An 18,625-nucleotide genomic window follows, 5' to 3' on the forward strand; every position below is an offset into this window, starting at 1 on the left:
GACGTCACGAAAAGGGATACCCAACGCCATAAATAATACATACTAAATAATGTATAGGGTAGTGGTAGGATGTAGGAAATTTCAAGTGACATTTTTAAAAGTAAAAACGGCCTCTTTGTTGGTCAGTTTTTTATAAACTGCGGAGAGGGTCTCGAGTTTATCCTCTACATTATCGTTTTGCCTATCCTTGGGGTCCAAGAACACCTTCAAAACACGAGTGCCGTCTTGCCTCATACGAGTCCTAAAATATATTCAAGTAAATCAAACAAATGAACATAAGTGAGAATAAAGTAGATAAGGATAATCGAAATTGACTTACACTTTGCCGACAATTTCTGTGGGAGCTGCGATATCTTCAAGAACAGCTTCGTGTACACTAGTCAAGGTACGATTCCTGGGCCTCTTTCTAAAGGCCTTGTTATTGAACTGTTTAGACATAATCTTCCTCTGAGATACTATAAAAACATGGCGCTTGGTCTTCTTTTCAAGCTCAATCAGAAGCCTTCCGTGAATTCGGCGCACGTGATTTTGGTAAACTCTGTAGGGAACAAACACTACAACTGCGTTTTTCTTGAGAGCTCCGACTTCAACCTCTCTACATGAAGAAACAACAATCTTCTTAACATCGCCCTTCAAATCGGCGGTACCAGACGATTGTATATAAAGTAAACATTTAGCAACTTCCCTTTCCAACGGAGTGGGATCTTTGCTTAATAAAAGTTTATCTTCAGAATCCATAGTAAAATGGTCTAATTTTTGTAATAATCTATAAAGGTTATATTACTACCGAACTTTAAGAGTGATGAAACTAAGAAAGACATTTAAAAATCTTATCAGGTTGAAAACCAGATTCTAATTCTTAAGATAATCTATAATTTAGAGGAAATATAAGGAATACAAATGAAATATATATTGTATAGGATTTAATCTATGGTGACCTAGAATGGGGTGATTATACCGTTGGCAATTTTAACCATAATTCTCCCGTTATTTATACCAATATATTATTAATATTAGTAAATTGTTGTTTCTCAAAATATATTTTTTGTATATCTCATTTATTTGGTCCAGTTTGACCTTATAATCTTTTAAATTTTTTATATGATTTCCCAATTAATGTGTTTTCTGACGTAATTTTTTCCTATAAATACTTTTAGAGTAGAGATAATTTATTTTTTTGTCATGTTATATCAAATCTTGCCATATTGTGGCATATGTGCCACTTGCCATTTTGTTTACTTTTTTCCGTTTACACATTAATCTTCTATATGTTGAAAGTTCTTAAAATTGATTTCACATACTAATTTTTAAGTTTTAATAATTTTTTCGTGTTTACAATTTTTAATTTCCCCTATATTTGTTTTCATCCAGATCATGTATGATTCAGCCTTATTTACCATGAATTCTGGTTCCTCTATTAGGATTTTGTTTATTTTTAATTATTTCTGGTTCAGCTATTTTTTCTAACCCCTCTACTTACTTTTGATTTGATTGTACTCTTTTAAAATGGATAACTCCCTGGGAGGTGTGATAGATACATTTAATGAAACTGTATCATACACATCGTTTGATAATATGATGGTTTACACAATTAAAAAAATACATACAACGTCTATTAGTACAGAATATCAATCTGATTCTGGAGACTTATCAAAAACTCAAAGCATTGATGATTTATCGGATAACTCTCAAAAAAGTACCTTTAGTAACTCAATATATGACAATAATGATGGCGAATTTCTTAATTTCCCTGAAATTCTGTCATCTCTCAAGTCGTGGTCAAGTCGTTTGGAAAGAAACACAGAAATGTGTAACTCTCTGAATGAAATTTTCACAGAGCTGTGTAAAATAGAATATCAGTATGTTGATAGCTTGAGAACTCTTAAAGATAAAATAGATTTAAAATCAACGTTAGAGTGTACAGAAGGACTCTCCACAGTGTCAGTTCTGTCATCTTTCAAATCTTATGTTACTAAAATGGCAGAGAACCATTCTGACTTCATGGAGTCGATCTCAAATGAGTGTTTTTTTGAACAAAATAAGGATCAAAAGATCAAGGATATAGTTGGAGAAATTGAGTCATTGAAGAAGGAATTGGATAAGTATAAATCTGACAAACTTGTTTGTTTTTCAAAGATGAAAGACTCGTATTTCAGTTCTAAGAATGCAGTTACACTCTGTTTGGATGCGACGCACCAGGCCCCCTCCATTAAAACATCAGTACACAAAACAGTTATACCAGTGATACTAAACTTTATCAGGGTCAATAACATGGTTTATAAGTATGATGAATTCAACTACTTTGTGGAATTCAATAATAAAGTCCAAGCCGTAGTGAACTCGCTAAGTGAACTTGAAAAGACTAGAAGCCATCAAGTTAATGACATTATAAGCAAATTTATGGTTTGTGAAATGGCAAAGTTAAGAAACCTTGAATATGATCTGAACTCTCTGATTGAAACTCTTAATAATTTTGATGGCTCTAAGGATTTAGAAAGTACTTTCTCTGGAGAAAATTGGACTAAGAATATCCCCCAAATTCAGGATAATTGTAAGACCAAATACGCTGAATTTTCCGGTAAACAAACACACAACGTATGTTACACATTAATAGATAATTTCTTTAACTTCAATTCTATTAGAAATAACTAATGAATTGTTAGGTTACAAGTTTTTTATTCCCATCAGCAATAATACGTCCACCGCCATACAGAGTTATATCAAAAGTAGAAAATGATATGCAGAGGTACAGTTTTAACGTAAACTTAATTTCACTAACAGGTTCCTTGAGTCGGTTTGGAGCAGTTCTGAGCCTTTGTTACTAGATGAGTTCAAAGATGAGATCCAATCATCTTTAGTCCGTCAAGTGTTCTGCGATTTACTGTCAAAGAACATTACGACTCAATCTGAAGTAAAATCAAAGTAAGCTTTAAACTTATGAATATGTGTATCAGGGATAAATTTCAATTTTTGGTTGAAATGGTAAATTCTATTTTATCAGTGTCTGAAAGGCAAGCAGATTACTGGTGTGGTTACTCGATTCTTAAATTTTCTGATAAATACTACACGAATGATGAAGATTCAGTTGATGGAAAGTGCTATTTATGGTCAAAGATATGTACAAATAACTACTGGAAGAATAATATGTTTTGGGAGGAGTGTTTGACAATTATACTTTCCCTGGACTTGAAGGCCATATTTGAAACCTCAAGTTGTTTGGAAAAGACTTTAACCCGGATAATCTGTGTTCCTAGCACAGAGGAACCACTTGGGTTTTATAACTGGATGCTCAGATACGGATTCCCAGATACGGGCTGTAAGAATCTAATACACCGAGTTTGTATGAAGTTCAAGGTTCCTCAATCTTACTATAACGCTCTCATAAATCGACACTAACCTATCCCAGTCAATCACTAACCAATAGTGAAGTATATTAATCAATAGTGAAGTATTATATTAAATAGTTGACCAATTAGAGAGTATATTAAGGGCCTGTTGACCAATTTCAACTGTAAATTTTCTAAAAGTCGTCTAGTTATTAGGTGATTAGTATTCTTCACCTTGTAACATGACGGAGAAAAATGTGCTCATTAATTCACAGAACACCAGAGCAGGTTATCTGTCTACGGGTGAGCTACAAACTAGAATAAATTTTTTTAAAAAATCTACATGATATGTTAGTGCATAAAATAAGTGTTATATGTGTTTGAAAGCGTAATTTTATTGAATAAAATGTAATTATTCTTTAAATGGACGAATTACCATCAATACTCAAGGGTGTGGATGTGTTCTCACTCCTTGGAATACAAGTGGATGAAAACACAGATGTAGAGGAAGCCAAAAAAAGCTTAAGGAAATTATTTCTACGAAAAGCTAAAAAACTACACCCGGATAAGCAAAAGAAGGATGGAGAACACCCTGGTGATCAAAACGACCTGGAATTTGTAAGAATAAAGGCGGCTTTTGACTTTTTACAAACAAAAAATAATTTTTCATTATTGTATAATAAAACCTTATCAGAATTAAGAGCTAAAAGGAGAAGACTTGAAAGGTCGAAGGATATCTCATCGAAACAGGCAACATATCTGGATTCTCTTCTGAAAAGGGAAAAGGAAGCCTTTGAGAAAAGAGCTCAGGAACAGAAAAAATCAACCAAATCTGACCATGAGGAGCATGAGGATAAAAACTTCTACGATGATGTGTTTGTATCATTTCAAAGGGAGGCTAAGGAAGCTGACCTCAGTTTAGGCCAGCTGATTGTAGCAGCTAAGACACTGGAAATAGCAAACGGGTCTGAAATAAACTGTCTTTTGCTAAGTAGTCACTTCCCAACGCTGTTTGATAACTACGGCCTCCTTAGGGTTGAGCCTTTGGAAGTCATTGACACTCGGGTGGATAAGAACATCAAGGTTGGTAAAATAATTTTTAAAACAAAAGAACATGCTCTAAGGGCACTTTTACACTATCGGAATAACAGAATTCGATTTCGGTGTGATTTGTATGCTCTGGCTCTTGGCAAGGATGAGCCTCTAGAACCAAAACTTGACGATGAGAATTTTGAAGCATACGAGGCCTCTGTTTTAAAGCGGTTTCGAGCTCTGGCTAAGTGTAATGTAACCTGATTAACTTAACTGTAACATAGCAAATTAATGTATTAAACTTATTTCCATTTATACTTGGCGTAAGGGTCAGGATACCACCTGTACGATTCAGTTAATCCAAGCTTGTTATAGTAACCAGTTTCATGCTCAAGACCGTCATAAATTTCTACAAATAACTCAATATATATATAATAATATGTAATGTTATATAGTAATAGATATGTGTGTATGTAGAATAGGGTGTAGTTGACACGTTCTGAATCACTTTTGGTCTTCTCAATATCTTCCAGTTCTTCAGTGTATAGCCATCTGTTAGACCATAGGTCAAGTAACCTTGATGGTTTATGTTCAGTGTTGATCTGAATATTTTATGTTTAAATTAATTTACCTCAATTGATGGGTCCACGACGATATGATCAATCCTCAAAACAGTTACCCAATGACGAACCCTGAATTTGGTATGTAATTTAATATTAAAACCTTAAAAATCTTGAAATTCTCCTAGATTTCCTGTATCTGAAACTCAATTGTTCTCCGCAAAGAGTCTACAATAGGGAGTCAAACTAAATTAATACCTGCTGTTCAATTGTTGCCTCTACTTTTGCATATGGTACCCTGAAATTTTATAATATTTTTGGGAAAATTACGTTGGTTTTCCAATTATAGTCCAGTACTTGGAGCCAACTAATAGTACAGTTCCAAATGTTACCTTGTCCCCTGAAAAATAATAACTAATATTAAATTACCTGCATTCTTTCGCTTTAGTCGTTCAATTTGGACCACGTCGCCTTTTGTAACCTGTCAACAGCAGCGTTATGTGTAGTAAATACCTTGTGTTGGTGAATAGGGCTAGACTTGAAAATACAGAAAGTCTCAGTTTTAAGGTTTTTGATATCCTGAACCACTGCGTCTGGTGGGTAAACGTGAAAGTTATGCGATTCGTCAAGTTCAATTTTCCCAGGGACATACTCCTAAAACTTATCATTATATTAAAGATACCTTATCGTCGTTTCTTTCTGGAGGCTTATCAGTTCTCGTTCTCGGCAAGTTGTCGTGGAGAACAAACATACAAGTTGGCTGATTGGTTGGGTTAAAGTAGTAAGGCTGCCTCCATTTCCTTGCTATTCTTAGCCTGTTTTTCCTGGACCTTGTTGTCCGTTTCCATCTCAAGTTTAAGTCTCTGTATGTTTCAAAAAGGTTCATGTCCTTATCAACATCTTTATTAGGGTGAATTGGAACCCTAGGAGGGTTCACCTTGGCTCTTTTATGTTTGCCTACTATAAACTCCTAAACATTTATAGTCTAAGTGTGGGACTAACAAATTTGTGGCCTATTTGGCGTCTAGGTTTATTAATGACTATGCTCCTCTTATCATAATAAAAAGGATTTTGAAACTTTAGGAAGGTGGGAATATTGAAATGAGAATGTGTTCCGAAACAAGGTGGTGTAATAACATTTGTTGAAAAGTTAGCATTTCCTTTAAAAAAATGGGATTAAAGAAATGTGATTTTATATAAAAAATACCTTTAAGTTTAGAAAAGTGGTTGAAGAAGTTATTTCTTAAAAATGAAGAGAATGTGTTGAACATTATCGGATTCTGCTAGTTAATATTCATTCTTCCACGAATTTTTAAGCGAAAAACTATCATTTTAGATATTTACATTAATTAAATGTTTTAAAAAATATTAATACATAAAAATAAATTCAATAAAAGAGGACTAAGAATAAGAATCTGGTGAAAATAACAAATGTGTTAGAATTAAACTATCATTTGATGTTAAATAAATTATTATAGGTACGTCATTGAATAAAAATAAGAAGAATAAATTCAGTTGTCCCATACATTATTCTTGTGATTGTGTTTAACTCAAATCAGTAAATTTTAAATATGAAAATCTTTATTTTTATAAAAAAATGTAAAATATTTTAATAGTTTGTTATTAAGTTAAAATGAAGCTAGATCCTTCACATTTTTGTTATTTGACTAACACTGAATTCCGAGTTCTCACGGCCATAGAGATAGGAATGAGGAATCATCAGTATATTCCACTTAGTCTTATTACAACCACGGCAAATTTGAGATCGGTCGGTATGAGTAAGGTCATTTCTTCACTTCTGAAGGCAAAGTTAATCGTTCATTGCGGAAAGGTGTATGATGGATACAAGTTGACCTTTTTAGGATTAGATTACCTTGCTTTAAGAGCTCTTTCTAAAAGAGGAGTTATCGCATCAGTGGGTAGAAGGATAGGTGTTGGAAAGGAGGCAGACGTTCACCTATGTAAAGATACTTCTGATAATTTAGTGGTTTTAAAGTTTCACAGATTAGGTTAGTTTAAATTTCATCATTGTTTATTATAGGAAGAATTTCATTCCGTTCAGTAAAAAATAACAGAGATTACATGGGTAATAGAAAACATGCAAGTTGGATGTATTTGTCCCAGCTTGCAGCTAAAAAGGAGTATTCATACTTATCAAATCTCTACGACGAGTCATTCCCAGTGCCTGAGCCTATTGACTTTAATAGGCACGTTATCGCAATGAGGTTTATTGATGGTATTCCACTCTCGCAGGTACTGATATTTATCAATTAATAAAGTCGCAGGTAAAGGAGATGGGTAATCCAATGAAGGTTTTACACATTTTAATGGATTTGATAGTTAAGTTGGCTCGGTTGGGGATTATACATGGCGATTTTAATGATTTCAACCTAATGATAGATGAGGATGGGAATAAAGTCACAGTGATAGGTATGACATAGTACAGAATTTTATTATTTAGATTTCCCTCAAGTTATCTCAGTTTACCATGAGAACGCACAGTTCTACTTTGATAGGGATGTTAAGTCTGTGGTAGAAATGTTCAAGAGGAAGTTTAAAATAGAAGTTGTAGAGTTCCCAAGGTGTTTTTAATTATATAAATATTTGATTAATTATGATTAACTCTGTTTAGCTTCCATGATGTTGTTAAAACAGTGGATAAGTCCAAGGTTGAGAAACTGAAGGTGGATATTACCAAAGTTGACGATGAATTTCTGAACGATGTGTTTCAAAATCTGCGTCAAGAGGTAAATTGAGTGTATAATATTGTTGATCAGGGAGTTGAAGGTGATTTAGATCCTGAATCAGTTGCTGAAGAAATGGATGAAATGAAACTTGAAAAGGAGTACTATGAAATCAAAGAAATACACTCAGACGAAGAGGATAGTGATGAAAATGAGGAAGAAGATGGTGATGTTGAAAATACTTTAGAAAACGATCGAGATGATGAAACCCTCTCAGAAGATGATGTAGATGGAGAAACCGATAGTGATGAAAATGGTGATGATCAAAATCCTAAACAAATCCAGATTTGGAAACCACACGTTAAGAGGTATATTAACGATTTAGAATACATTTTTAGAGTTGGAAATAGAGCATATAACAGAAGACTTAAATCACAAACCAAAAATAAAGCAAAATCAGAGTCAAAGAAGGACATGAAACAAAGAAAGATAAAAGATAGCATAAATAACATAAAAGACATGTGGTAAGGTGTAATAATGTAAAATAACTGCTGGAATAATATAATAAGAAATAGTGCTAAGTATATTTATGGTATCAGATTGATTTAAAGTGATCCGGGAATTGGAAGATTTGACGGGTCGGGAGAGGACATGTATTTAGGGAAGACGTAGTGCTTTCCATTACCGTTTTCATTGCCGTCCAGATCAAGAATATCCTTATCACCATGAGATTTATCCAGAATTCCCATTTTCTTTAGGACAGATTTTAACTCGCTGGATTTGTCAGGCTTTCTCTCATTTGGCTGTTCAATAACCAAATCCTCGAAAGTGTTACTGTTCCTGATCAAGGCGTCGACGAAGGTTTCGTTTTTATTGCTTGAACTCTCCAAGCAATAGCTTAAGCCTTGCTTGAAATCAACCTCGAGATTTTTCAGCAAATCATCGGAGGTGTCAGAACCTTCGTCAGAACTCTTGGAAGGGTTTTCTTCAGGCTTAGTGTAGAGTTTATCAATAGGACGAATGTTGCCTACATTTGATTTATCAATGTAGGAAATCCTATGACCTAGGTTATCTTCGTAGTATTCATTAAAATCAGTCTTGGTTTTAGCCTTAGGGCGTGGGCTAGATTGTTTAAATTTGGCTGGTTTTTCAGTTATGGGTTGGGAATTTAATCCAATCTCTTTAGTTGTAGGGGGCTTAAAACTCTTCTTAGGAGGATATCTGCGACCCTTAGGGTGATAATTTTCAGGATTTTGCTGTTTAAATCTCTGGGAATGACCTTTAGTGTTTTTCACGGAAGGGTTAAATTCTGGAGTATCGCCATTGAAAAAAGGAACCATTACCTTTTCTGACTTTACTTCGCAGTCCAGGGTTTTCTCTCGTTTAGAGCTTTCCGAGGAAGTAGTGAATTCCTTCTCGTCCTTTTTAGTTTCCATTGATTTTGGTGCGATTTAAAAATAACATCTCATTGGCTTGAAATTATAAATCTCCTTGATACCCGCAGTAAATTAAAATATTTTAAAATAAATCTACAATATTTGTAAATTTTAAAACGAAATTTGAAATGAATCTGTATAAGTTAGGCAAAACGTTGCAGCAAATGTTGAAATCCAGATATATCCGGGATTTTATTTAAATTGAAAATTAAGATGATATGAGAAAATCAGTGAATTTGTAAAATAATTATTCATTTAATAACCAAATTAGTTTGTTAAGTTTGTATTTCAAATAGATGAAACTATCATACTTAATACTAGAACATACGGAAACCAGTCCTGAAAAATTCATATTGGACATCTTAGCAAGAAATACTTTTTCAGAATTCATTTAAAATACTTAAAATAACTAATGATTAGTTTTAACGAGTTTGTTAAAGAGGATGGGGAACTATGAAAAGCCGTCACAAAATATAGATTAGCATATAGTTCGAAATTTTAAAAAAAATGATTTTTAGTCTATATTTGTAATTATTTGGTAAATTGATAGAACGAAGTTTACACATTTACCATACTCTACATATTTTAAGTATATAAAATAGATTTATGTCATTATTCCTACATGTTATTATTTCTATTTACACAATTTACTTAATTTTACATTTCTTTGTTAAAATTTTTATTTATTTCTATAGTTATGAGCATATTCAAGTAATCCCCAAGATTTTGTTACTATTCTACTCGATTCCACTATTTTTACTACTTAATTTTAATAATTTGGTCATTAAACTGTTTTTAAATTTTAATATAAATCAGAGAATCTACACATTCAGTTTTTATAGTTGTTTATAAATGTTTTTATATGTTGATAAGGACTAGAATCTACCTTCTTATATCAGTAAGAGCAAACTAACCTAAATTATCATTAGACCATATTTGTAAACAAGGGGAGTCTTTCAAGTTCTTTGTTTAGCATTAGAGATACCTTTTTTATGCCTGGATTCTTTTCTTCTTATTCCAGAATGAAGAGAATCGGTACACACAACGGATTTTTCCATGCAGATGAGGCTTTAGCAGTTTATATGCTTAAACTATTGCCTGAATATAGAGATGCGGAAGTCGTTAGGACCAGAGACCCTTCGGTTCTAGAAACCTGTGATGTTGTAGTGGACGTCGGGGCAGTTTACGGTAATTGACTGGTATATAACAGATTTTTAGACCCATCTAGGCATAGGTAATGTTGTTCTGTTCAAAAATTTCAGATATGATCATCACCAAAGGGATTTCAAGGATTTTTTCGATGATGAACATGAGGTAACGAAGCTGAGTTCAGCGGGACTTGTTTACAAACATTTCTCAAAGCGACTGTTCAGGGAAGTTTACAAGGTTATGGATGAAGAAACAGTTGATTATTTGTATAAATCAATTTACGACAAGTTCATTGAAGCAATGGACGCCATAGATAACGGAGTTCCAATGTGTGACGGAGACCTCAAATACAAAACAAACACTGATCTGTCCACTAGAGTATCCAGACTAAACCCTTCATGGATTGACAGTGATGTTGCTGATGTTGATGTAACTAATATTTATAAATATAATTGTCTAGGAGCGGTTTATGAAGGCAGTTGAACTGACTGGGCAAGAATTCGAGTAAGTTAATTTTAATACAAAAATAATAATTTTTTAGGCACTTTGTACATAACGCTTTGAACGTATTGTTTATGTTATTAAACCTGTTTAGGTCATTTTACCAGCAAAAGGCCTACTTCATAAAGCACTTGACCATAGGTTCCAAACCCACAAATCAGGCAAAGTGATAGAAGTTAGGAAGTCATGCCCATTCTCGGTTAGCGAGTGTTGAAGTAAATTATATTAGGAATTTTTGTACAAACATGAAGACGAAAATAACGTCTCAGATGAAGATAGAGTACTATTTTATCTAACTTTTGATGACTCATCAAATCAATGGTAACACCATAAATATATAATACAGCTCATCAATAACCAGGAGGTCAACATGTATAAGGGAAAAGGGCTCCCAATTTAAATCAAGGTTACCATTTCCAGAACATCTAAGAGGTATTTAACCGTATCACTAAAAATACTCTTTAGGACTCAGAGACCAAGAGTTGGAAAAGGCCTCTGGAATACCAGATTTAACCTTTATTCATGCAACTGGATTTACATGTGGAGGGAAGACTAAAGTATAAACCAATTTAAACAACAAATACTGTGTAGGAATCTGTATTAAAATTAATTGAAATGACGTTGAGTCAGAAGTAAGCGGTGTTATTCACTTGGCTTCTTGTCAACAAAAGGACAAACGTAATAGTACAAACTAATCTCTTCGGAAATGTTCCAGCTTATATATGTTCTTATTAAAAGAGCGCCGTTCTCCTTTATCATCACCTTGCACTTGTTCGAAATCTTCAGCCCGTTCGTAACACAGTGCATACACTTGGTGGAGTACTTGTACAGGTGATTCTTGGTGATTTTGAAATCCTCGAAGATATTCTTGTCAAGTGAAAAATCCCATTGGATGATGATCACTGAATTCTCCCGCGTCTGAAAACAATGTTCAAAACTAACATACCATGCCGAGAACATGAGGGGAGCTTTGGGTAGGAGGAGTGACCTCCAAAATCATCCTTGTGGAACTGGCGTCAGTAGTAATGTCATAAATGCAAGAGTACAAAATCTTAGGCTAAGGGGATTGTGAGCAAATTAACTTACAGATATTGTAAAATAATCGTACTTCTCAATATTGAAAAAGAGGTCCTCGAAAGGGATATTAAGCTAAAAGTTTCATTACACAGTTAACATACCGGAGAAGCTAAAATGGTTTTCAATCTGCAAACTAAATGTTGACCAACATCGCTTGAGTACTTAAACCTGTCATAGTCAGTACAATTCCCCTTCAAAACAATTTGTTTGTCCTCTGTGTTGTAGGACAGCGATAACTCACTCTGCTTAAGAATTAAATCAGTTAAACTAACATTTTGAGAATACATTCCAATGCAAATTAAAATAGGCTTAAGTGGAACTGCCACATCGACAGTTGACATATTTTGAGGTAAGTTGTTCATGAATGTGTATTTATTTAAATGTTCTTTAGAAATGCTAATACATGTGTACATAGATTGCCCTTCCATCATCGACTGTATCATTAAATCTAAAAGCATTTGATTATTTGAATACTTTAGACCAACGCTCAGGTTTAAAAACAAAATGGACATAAAATGAAGTGTTCGATTGGATTCCAACGCCTTCAGAAATCTTCGGACTTGTGAAATTTCGTGCTGAAAATGGATGCTATATTATCAAAATTACTTACTTTGAGTTGGATTTATTGAAAGTAGTAGTAATTTTAAAAATCCAGAAGTTTTGAATACACACTCAATATCAGACTGAGATTCTGAGTCATCTAGACCTTCTATAAAAAGCTTCCCCTGAACTACATTAGGGGAAGCAGAAGACTGCGATTCTAGTGACTGAGAACTTAAAATTCTATTCCTTTTAATAAAAAGTTGTGACATTGTACAAAACAAATTAACTGAGGGATTACTCAGAATAAAAATAACCCACAAAAACCATGTTAATATAAACTTGTTTATATATTTTAAATGAAATTTTTAATAATCGCAACTTGTATATTATTTGTATGTAACTACTGTAAATTATCATATTTCCTGGTACTAGGGATTCGGGAACCCCGAATACTGTTTTCAAAAAAATACTCATTTTTATACCCAAATCATAGGAGAATCCTTAAAAATCTACAAATTGGAAACAATGTGTACAATTTTTTACGAGATTCTTGTGAAAAAAATCTCTCGTTATACTCCAACTACTCTGAGTATTTAAGGGATAATCAAACTGTTCAAAAAGAGCCAAAACAAAAATCTTTGAAGAATATATTAGCAGTAGAAACGAGTTTTGATGATACATGTGTAGCAGTCGTGAGAAGGTATTTTTTAATCAACTGATTTGCTGGAATTTAGTGATGGAGAGATTCTCTCGGATAAAAAATCAGCCCAAGAGGAAATAATTGAAGAATTTGGAGGAATAAAGCCTTCTAGTGCTAGATTAGCACATATAAATGAAATTGAAATGCTGTCGGATAAAGTTATTAAGGAATCAGGTATTCAAGTCTGTGTGTTAATAGCAATTAGGACTTAAAATTTCAGATATAGACGAAATAGCAGTCACCAGAGGACCAGGAACAGAGTTATGCCTTAGAGTAGGTTACAATTATGCAAAGGATCTCTCTAAGAAATACAATATTCCACTGGTTTCAGAGAACCATATAGCTGGTCACTGCTTATCTCCACTAATTGATCGACATCAATTTGTTTACTCAGTTGATGGAACGGCAGTGGAATCTAAAGTTAGTTTAAATTTTTTCAATGATAAATATTATAGAATTTGAAATTCCCGTACCTCTGTCTGTTGCTTTCAGGAGGCCACTCTCAAATTTATCTGGTGGAAAATCCTTCAAAGTTTTATCTAATTTGTGACACCCTGGATGAATATGCAGGGAACGTTTTGGACAAGTGTGCGAAGTTAGTTGGTAAATTTTGGAGTAAATTTTAGGGTACTTGGCCTTGATGTGTCGAAGGGAGGAGGAGCACAATTGGAAAAGACAGCAGATGAGGTCAAAAGCTCAAGGTTCAATTTTACAATCCCAAACAAGAAAAGCCACTACATGGAGTTTTGGTAAGATTTCTGAATATAAAGTGTTTAGCTTTTCTGGAGTTCAGTCGCAATTGACAGCAGTGACACGAAACCTTCTAAAGAACTATAAAGTGGAAGATCCAAGATCTCTCCCTGGGAAACTGTTAAATGAATTGGCATTTGGAGCACAGTCAAGTTAGATAATTGATTGTATATACAGAATTACTAAATGTTGACCAATCTAATACGTGTTTAGCTGTTTTCGAGAGTATTTTGGCCCAATTGGAAATGGCAATTAATGTGGTGGAGACTCTCTTTCCAATCAATAAACTGGCACTAGTTGGAGGTAATTTTGTGTGATTACGACGTTTGCAGGAGTCGCTTGTAACGAAAAGCTCAAGAAAATGATACTCGATATGTTTTACCTGAGGGATCATTCTGTTCGATATTCGAATCAGGAGAATCTTTATTTAAGAACGAAACAATTGATTAAGAAATATCTGAAATCTGGAGGAAATTTCTTTATAGGAGATAACCCCTACGCTAAATATTACGAAGACTTCAGTAAGAAAATAAGTGGCTTGAAAGAATTTATATACTATTTGTGGAACCCTGAGGTGTACCCTGAGATTTTAATGCCTGGATATATTTCCAAAGTTGGAAAAGAACACAAAAGCGAGCTGTACAAGACATTGTTGTGTACATACTTTAATCTAATTGGTCCAAAGAAAGTAATGAAGATAGATAGGAATATAAATAGGGCTCTCCATCGTTCTTTTTTAGTGAAACCATCGGTTAGAATTTTAAAATTTATTCAAAGTGATTCCAAGTTTACTCTTCCGCTAGGCTTTGGATTGCCAAAACCGAACACAAGTTGGCACCTGTTTTCTACTAGTAAGAATTACTGTACTGATAACGCAGTAATGATAGCATTCAGCCTAATTCAAAAAAACAGGTTTGTAAACTGATAATAAACTGTTATAGAATGGGAATGAGTGGAGTTAAAAATCAGGATAAAATAGATGGTAGGGACGTTGTCCCAAGGTGGGACCTGGGAGCGAGGAAAAACTGGGAATTAGTAGCAGATATATGTAAACTAGATTCATTATTACATTTTTAATTTAATAAACTATAATTTGTCCACGTTAGAATAGTCAGGGTCGTACTGCCTGTCTTCTTGCGTTCCAACGAACCTTACGTCGTCAACCTCCCAAATCTCTGGCATCCTCACGTTATAGAACCTACGCGCCTCGTCCTCAGCTTTTCTAGAAACCACGAAGTTGTATAACTTCCTCAACTCGCAAAGCTGTAGGAAAAAATAATCTAGTTTGTGTTTTCTCTTCCAACGCAGAGGTATTTCATCAATCAGGTCGGGAGATGTCAACTTATCAATCAGTTCCTTCTTCTCGTGCTTATCCCTGTGATAGAGGAAGTATTTAGACACCCACTTCCTATCCTTAAAAAGATCATGGATAAGCCTACTTTTGACAGGCTTGTGAACCTCCTCAAACCAGTAGTCGAAGCTAACGAGATCAGGCATTGGAACCATTAGTAAACCTTTGAAGTTCTTTGGCTGGCCGTTATTCACGGGGACAATATCCACAACCCTTACGTGTTCTTGGATTTCAATAAGATCCTTGGACCTCTTGTCCACGAATGCAGACGACATATAACACCACCTCTTTCTCCTCATAGGAAGTCCCATAGGGTTAGTGACCTTGAGGTTCTTGTTATCCTTTAATCCCAATTGTATTCTCCTGACAGCGAGGGTGGCCAGATGTTTATAGTAAGAGTATATTTTTACTCTGAGAAAGCAGTTCTCAGGCCATTTTTCCAAAGAAAGGGTTAAGTCATCCTTACCCATCATATATGGGTTTTTTAGGTCATCTGCAGGCGACCACGGAGGAGTTGTGATAAAAAATTCAAGAAACTTTTTTCTCCTCGACATTTTCACAGGCTTGCTTTCATCGTCCTGAGATTCCGTTCCAAGATTCGGGTACTTTACCATATACTTGTTTTCGGAATATTTTGGTGGGTTGTTCCAAACTCGCAAGGAGGCCCACTTGTTATCGGATGAACCAGTGTGTTGGTCATTTGGATTCGATAGTAATTTAAAATTGCGATTTATATTACAAATTTGGTTGTATTTTTCATAATTTGACTGTATATTATATTCAGTTGTTGTGTTGAAAAGATTAAAATTACAAGAGTTTACTATAAATGACAACGGTTTGTACTGTGAATCTGGTTTTATCTCGGATGTGTTTTTAAATTTTGCATTATTAACGCGTTCATGAGTGTTAAAATATATGTTACTGGTTTTTAGAGGAGAAATAACATTTAATGAAACAACAAATTTACTGTCGAATGGAATCCCAGTTAAATTACAGAATAATAAGGTAAAAAATACAAAAAACATCTATTTCACATAATTAAATTTTATAAATATTAAAAAAATGAATTTTAAAACATTATCATAGGAATAATTTGTGATTGTATACCCTATAATACACATGTGTACAAAGTGAAGTTTTGGTAAAATCAAGTATCCATTGTAAAGTACAATCCGGAAGCTTTCTGCTCTTTGTCCTTAACTGAGTCGTATTTGTTTATTCTTGGTCTATAGTTTGTAGGATCCCTTCTAAATGTAACATCAAGTGATTTCAGGAATCTGTTAAATCCTGTGGCCAGAGGTTCTGGGCTTAGCGCAGTCGCATTGATTCTAAAGAATAAATTAACAAGTTTTTGGAATATACCCTGGTTGCCCTTCAAAAACAATGACTCTGTTCGCCAGGTAAGTAGCCATAATAAAGTCATGTTCAACGATGAATGTGGTTTTCTTCTTGTATAGAGTGAACCTAAGGTATTTGATTTAAAAAAAATATACCTTTTTATAACCCTGCTTGCAACTATGCGCTGTTCAGAGTCAAGATAGGCTGATGGTTCATCAATAAGGTAAATATCTGCAGGAGCCCCCAATACCAAAATTATTGCAGCTCTCTGCAACTCTCCACCGGATAAATTCTTCAATTGCTGATCCAGGATATTGTCAATTTGCATTGGTTTGACAACATCAGCTTGAAAAATCGGACAGAGGAAAGACTCTCTGATTTTTGAATGGAACAGCTGCCTTAGAGTTCCATCAAATTTGACTGAGAGTTTCTGAGGTTTGTAACTTACTGACAATTTTGGCATCAGATCCTCACATTCAGCGTTGTCTGGTTGCAATTTACCGGCGAGCATTCTAAAATATAAATATCATAAAAAATATGTTACTTGATGAAGGTTGTTTTTCCTGTGCCGTTTTCACCAAGTAGAACAATAATTTCAGAATCGTTGAAGTCACCCGGCATAACTGTAAGTGAAAATGATCCCAGTTTCTTATCCAGTTGAGGATATTTATAACAGTGTAAACTCTGTTAAGTTATTAATTTAAGTAAAACATACCTCAATTTCTTCCAAATCAACATCCGTTGCAACTTTAAACGACAAGGATTCTTCTCTAAACCTCAAATTTTCAGTTGGAACGAATCCTAAACATATTTATTTAAAATTGAGGATACCATCCAAAAATATATTAATCCCTTCCCTGACGCTAAAAGGTGATGTTACAACTCCATAGACTGAAGGTTTCCCCCAAAGGCAACAGACGTAATCTGATAGGTAGTCTAGAACCGATAGATCATGTTCTACTACAATTATATATCTTTCATGATGTATAGACTGACGAATCACCCTAGCAGCAATGATCCTCTGCTTGATATCGAGGTAGCTGCTCGGTTCGTCGAACATCAAAACATCTGCGTCACACAGAATTGCCACACATATTGCAAATCTCTGGAGCTCCCCTCCTGATAATTCTGAGACTTTTCTAGATAGTAGGTGTGATAATTCCAGAGTTACTATCAAATCCTGTCCTATCCCTTTCTTGTCTTTAGCCTCCAGTATGTCTCCAACTAAACCGCCAACCTAAAACTGTAAATTTTTGGATAAAATTACTTGTTTAGGTATATTATCGACGTATTGTGGTTTAACTGCTGTTGTTAAGTTATCTTCCAGCATCTTTGTGAAATATCCTTGGAGTTCAGAACCCCGAAAATATTGTAGAATCTCTGCCCACTCTGGTGGAGAATCAAACTTGCCCAGATTTGGTTTTAATTTACCGGACAATACTTTAAGTGCTGTCGATTTCCCGATACCATTTGTACCAACCAGCCCCAAAACCTTAAAATAATTATTAATTATACAATTTTTAGTACCTGGCCTGGTCTTGGCACTGGAAGTCTATGTAGTTTAAAAGAATTTGGTCCGAATCTATGTGTAGTATCCTTCCCCAAATCTCGGGGTAGATTAATAATAGTAATAGCCTCAAATGGACACTTTTTAACGCAAATACCGCAACCGATACAAAGGTGCTCTGAAATAAATGCGATTTTACTAGTTGGATCAACTTCTATACACTGCTTTCCTACAAATTAACATAGAAATTAGTATTTAAAAAATTAAAAACAGTTTAAATAAGTTGAATCTATTAAAATAATAGAATTTATTACCTGTTTTTGTAACAGGGCAGGTGCGTTTACATTCTTGCCTGCATTTTTTTGGTTTACATTTATCTGTTGATACTATAGCAATACGGAGCTTATTTTCACTCATTCCAGAGTCATTGGGTTTGCTTTTATCTTGTCTCTTCATTTTCAGACAGAAGAAAGCACAAACAAAATAATTTTAAAATAAATAGGCAAAATGCTTGTGTAGGAACACAACAAAAATATAAATTTATTTGATCCAATTTAAGTTTATTTCTGTTTAAATTTTTTAATATAGATTTTTTAATTTTGATTATTAAATTATTGTTATTATTTTGTAAATTATTTGTTCATATAATTTTAATTATTCACCTCCATTAA

General features: G+C 34.1%; 11 protein-coding genes across 11 annotated transcripts; 5 read left to right on the forward strand and 6 right to left on the reverse strand.

Annotated features, from left to right (window-relative positions):
• Window positions 1-43: 43 nt before the first annotated feature.
• Window positions 44-916, reverse strand: RPS7 (40S ribosomal protein S7). The gene is made up of 2 exons (XM_759388.2): window positions 320-916; window positions 44-241 (listed from the first exon to the last, which is right to left on the reverse strand). The coding sequence occupies exons 1-2, from the start codon at window positions 736-738 to the stop codon at window positions 82-84; spliced, it is 579 nt and encodes a 192-aa protein (XP_764481.2). The 5' UTR covers window positions 739-916; the 3' UTR covers window positions 44-81.
• Window positions 917-1,226: 310 nt separating this feature from the next.
• Window positions 1,227-3,666, forward strand: TpMuguga_04g00845 (Fes/CIP4 and EFC/F-BAR domain protein). Its single transcript, XM_759389.2, has 4 exons — window positions 1,227-2,595; window positions 2,664-2,746; window positions 2,782-2,922; window positions 2,955-3,666. The coding sequence occupies exons 1-4, from the start codon at window positions 1,507-1,509 to the stop codon at window positions 3,394-3,396; spliced, it is 1,755 nt and encodes a 584-aa protein (XP_764482.1). The 5' UTR covers window positions 1,227-1,506; the 3' UTR covers window positions 3,397-3,666.
• A 6-nt stretch (window positions 3,667-3,672) lies between these two features.
• Window positions 3,673-4,778, forward strand: TpMuguga_04g00846 (DnaJ domain protein). Its single transcript, XM_759390.2, has one exon. It carries the CDS (start codon window positions 3,750-3,752, stop codon window positions 4,620-4,622), a length of 873 nt encoding a protein of 290 aa, XP_764483.1. The 5' UTR covers window positions 3,673-3,749; the 3' UTR covers window positions 4,623-4,778.
• TpMuguga_04g00847 (Ribosomal prokaryotic L21 family protein) lies at window positions 4,635-6,403 on the reverse strand. The gene is made up of 11 exons (XM_061306093.1): window positions 6,126-6,403; window positions 5,921-6,078; window positions 5,601-5,888; window positions 5,432-5,572; window positions 5,348-5,399; window positions 5,249-5,318; window positions 5,177-5,216; window positions 5,082-5,146; window positions 4,990-5,050; window positions 4,855-4,960; window positions 4,635-4,767 (listed from the first exon to the last, which is right to left on the reverse strand). Exons 1-11 carry the CDS (start codon window positions 6,187-6,189, stop codon window positions 4,661-4,663), a joined length of 1,152 nt encoding a protein of 383 aa, XP_061161251.1. The 5' UTR covers window positions 6,190-6,403; the 3' UTR covers window positions 4,635-4,660.
• A 91-nt stretch (window positions 6,404-6,494) lies between these two features.
• On the forward strand, window positions 6,495-8,200 carry rio2 (RIO1 family protein). Its single transcript, XM_061306094.1, has 7 exons — window positions 6,495-6,927; window positions 6,960-7,171; window positions 7,204-7,348; window positions 7,380-7,500; window positions 7,551-7,665; window positions 7,696-7,970; window positions 8,001-8,200. The coding sequence occupies exons 1-7, from the start codon at window positions 6,552-6,554 to the stop codon at window positions 8,128-8,130; spliced, it is 1,374 nt and encodes a 457-aa protein (XP_061161252.1). The 5' UTR covers window positions 6,495-6,551; the 3' UTR covers window positions 8,131-8,200.
• On the reverse strand, window positions 8,189-9,435 carry TpMuguga_04g00849 (uncharacterized protein). The gene has a single exon (XM_759393.2). It carries the CDS (start codon window positions 9,036-9,038, stop codon window positions 8,208-8,210), a length of 831 nt encoding a protein of 276 aa, XP_764486.1. The 5' UTR covers window positions 9,039-9,435; the 3' UTR covers window positions 8,189-8,207.
• Window positions 9,436-9,813: 378 nt separating this feature from the next.
• Window positions 9,814-11,324, forward strand: TpMuguga_04g00850 (uncharacterized protein; the record flags this gene model as incomplete). The annotated part of the gene is made up of 11 exons (XM_061306095.1): window positions 9,814-9,936; window positions 9,968-10,226; window positions 10,257-10,272; window positions 10,301-10,616; window positions 10,648-10,691; window positions 10,729-10,753; window positions 10,783-10,887; window positions 10,918-11,009; window positions 11,050-11,120; window positions 11,154-11,245; window positions 11,280-11,324. Exons 1-11 carry the CDS (start codon window positions 9,901-9,903, stop codon window positions 11,322-11,324), a joined length of 1,101 nt encoding a protein of 366 aa, XP_061161253.1. The 5' UTR covers window positions 9,814-9,900.
• Window positions 11,277-12,577, reverse strand: TpMuguga_04g00851 (uncharacterized protein; the record flags this gene model as incomplete). The annotated part of the gene is made up of 7 exons (XM_061306096.1): window positions 11,277-11,606; window positions 11,635-11,745; window positions 11,775-11,837; window positions 11,867-12,007; window positions 12,038-12,213; window positions 12,251-12,340; window positions 12,376-12,577. The coding sequence occupies 7 exons, from the start codon at window positions 12,575-12,577 to the stop codon at window positions 11,331-11,333; spliced, it is 1,059 nt and encodes a 352-aa protein (XP_061161254.1). The 3' UTR covers window positions 11,277-11,330.
• Window positions 12,578-12,658: 81 nt separating this feature from the next.
• On the forward strand, window positions 12,659-14,850 carry tsaD (metallohydrolase glycoprotease/Kae1 family protein). Its single transcript, XM_061306194.1, has 9 exons — window positions 12,659-13,008; window positions 13,043-13,182; window positions 13,214-13,428; window positions 13,464-13,603; window positions 13,635-13,757; window positions 13,786-13,910; window positions 13,972-14,061; window positions 14,091-14,670; window positions 14,700-14,850. Exons 1-9 carry the CDS (start codon window positions 12,665-12,667, stop codon window positions 14,833-14,835), a joined length of 1,893 nt encoding a protein of 630 aa, XP_061161912.1. The 5' UTR covers window positions 12,659-12,664; the 3' UTR covers window positions 14,836-14,850.
• On the reverse strand, window positions 14,802-16,182 carry TpMuguga_04g00854 (Ribosomal protein S10p/S20e family protein). Its single transcript, XM_759398.2, has one exon. The coding sequence runs from the start codon at window positions 16,132-16,134 to the stop codon at window positions 14,845-14,847; it is 1,290 nt and encodes a 429-aa protein (XP_764491.1). The 5' UTR covers window positions 16,135-16,182; the 3' UTR covers window positions 14,802-14,844.
• Window positions 16,173-18,558, reverse strand: ABCE2 (ATP-binding cassette sub-family E member 1). Its single transcript, XM_061306097.1, has 9 exons — window positions 18,269-18,558; window positions 17,975-18,183; window positions 17,715-17,939; window positions 17,279-17,684; window positions 17,163-17,248; window positions 16,992-17,131; window positions 16,603-16,959; window positions 16,472-16,573; window positions 16,173-16,437 (listed from the first exon to the last, which is right to left on the reverse strand). The coding sequence occupies exons 1-9, from the start codon at window positions 18,408-18,410 to the stop codon at window positions 16,257-16,259; spliced, it is 1,848 nt and encodes a 615-aa protein (XP_061161255.1). The 5' UTR covers window positions 18,411-18,558; the 3' UTR covers window positions 16,173-16,256.
• Between the last annotated feature and the right edge of the window lie 67 nt (window positions 18,559-18,625).

Source organism: Theileria parva, assembly GCF_000165365.1.
Source record: "Theileria parva strain Muguga chromosome 4 map unlocalized ctg_529, whole genome shotgun sequence".
NCBI classification, from domain to species: domain Eukaryota; phylum Apicomplexa; class Aconoidasida; order Piroplasmida; family Theileriidae; genus Theileria; species Theileria parva.

Coding starts and splice junctions, on each gene's coding strand:
- tsaD (XM_061306194.1), top strand. CDS start 12,665: ATGAAATTTTTAATAATCGCAACTTGTATATTATTTGTATGTAACTAC. Junction 13,183..13,213: donor TAAAGTTATTAAGGAATCAG/GTATTCAAGTCT, acceptor AATAGCAATTAG/GACTTAAAATTTCAGATATA. Junction 14,671..14,699: donor AGCCTAATTCAAAAAAACAG/GTTTGTAAACTG, acceptor AAACTGTTATAG/AATGGGAATGAGTGGAGTTA.
- TpMuguga_04g00847 (XM_061306093.1), bottom strand. CDS start 6,189: ATGTTCAACACATTCTCTTCATTTTTAAGAAATAACTTCTTCAACCAC. Junction 5,889..5,920: donor GCCAAATAGGCCACAAATTT/GTTAGTCCCACA, acceptor ATAAATGTTTAG/GAGTTTATAGTAGGCAAACA. Junction 4,768..4,854: donor GACCAAAAGTGATTCAGAAC/GTGTCAACTACA, acceptor AGTTATTTGTAG/AAATTTATGACGGTCTTGAG.
- rio2 (XM_061306094.1), top strand. CDS start 6,552: ATGAAGCTAGATCCTTCACATTTTTGTTATTTGACTAACACTGAATTC. Junction 7,666..7,695: donor TTCAAAATCTGCGTCAAGAG/GTAAATTGAGTG, acceptor ATTGTTGATCAG/GGAGTTGAAGGTGATTTAGA. Junction 7,971..8,000: donor TGGAAACCACACGTTAAGAG/GTATATTAACGA, acceptor ATACATTTTTAG/AGTTGGAAATAGAGCATATA.
- TpMuguga_04g00846 (XM_759390.2), top strand. CDS start 3,750: ATGGACGAATTACCATCAATACTCAAGGGTGTGGATGTGTTCTCACTC.
- RPS7 (XM_759388.2), bottom strand. CDS start 738: ATGGATTCTGAAGATAAACTTTTATTAAGCAAAGATCCCACTCCGTTG. Junction 242..319: donor ACAGAAATTGTCGGCAAAGT/GTAAGTCAATTT, acceptor AATATATTTTAG/GACTCGTATGAGGCAAGACG.
- ABCE2 (XM_061306097.1), bottom strand. CDS start 18,410: ATGAAGAGACAAGATAAAAGCAAACCCAATGACTCTGGAATGAGTGAA. Junction 17,685..17,714: donor TCGATAATATACCTAAACAA/GTAATTTTATCC, acceptor TTACAGTTTTAG/GTTGGCGGTTTAGTTGGAGA. Junction 17,132..17,162: donor TTGATTTGGAAGAAATTGAG/GTATGTTTTACT, acceptor ATAACTTAACAG/AGTTTACACTGTTATAAATA.
- TpMuguga_04g00849 (XM_759393.2), bottom strand. CDS start 9,038: ATGGAAACTAAAAAGGACGAGAAGGAATTCACTACTTCCTCGGAAAGC.
- TpMuguga_04g00854 (XM_759398.2), bottom strand. CDS start 16,134: ATGTTTTTTGTATTTTTTACCTTATTATTCTGTAATTTAACTGGGATT.
- TpMuguga_04g00845 (XM_759389.2), top strand. CDS start 1,507: ATGGATAACTCCCTGGGAGGTGTGATAGATACATTTAATGAAACTGTA. Junction 2,596..2,663: donor CCGGTAAACAAACACACAAC/GTATGTTACACA, acceptor ATGAATTGTTAG/GTTACAAGTTTTTTATTCCC. Junction 2,923..2,954: donor CAATCTGAAGTAAAATCAAA/GTAAGCTTTAAA, acceptor TATGTGTATCAG/GGATAAATTTCAATTTTTGG.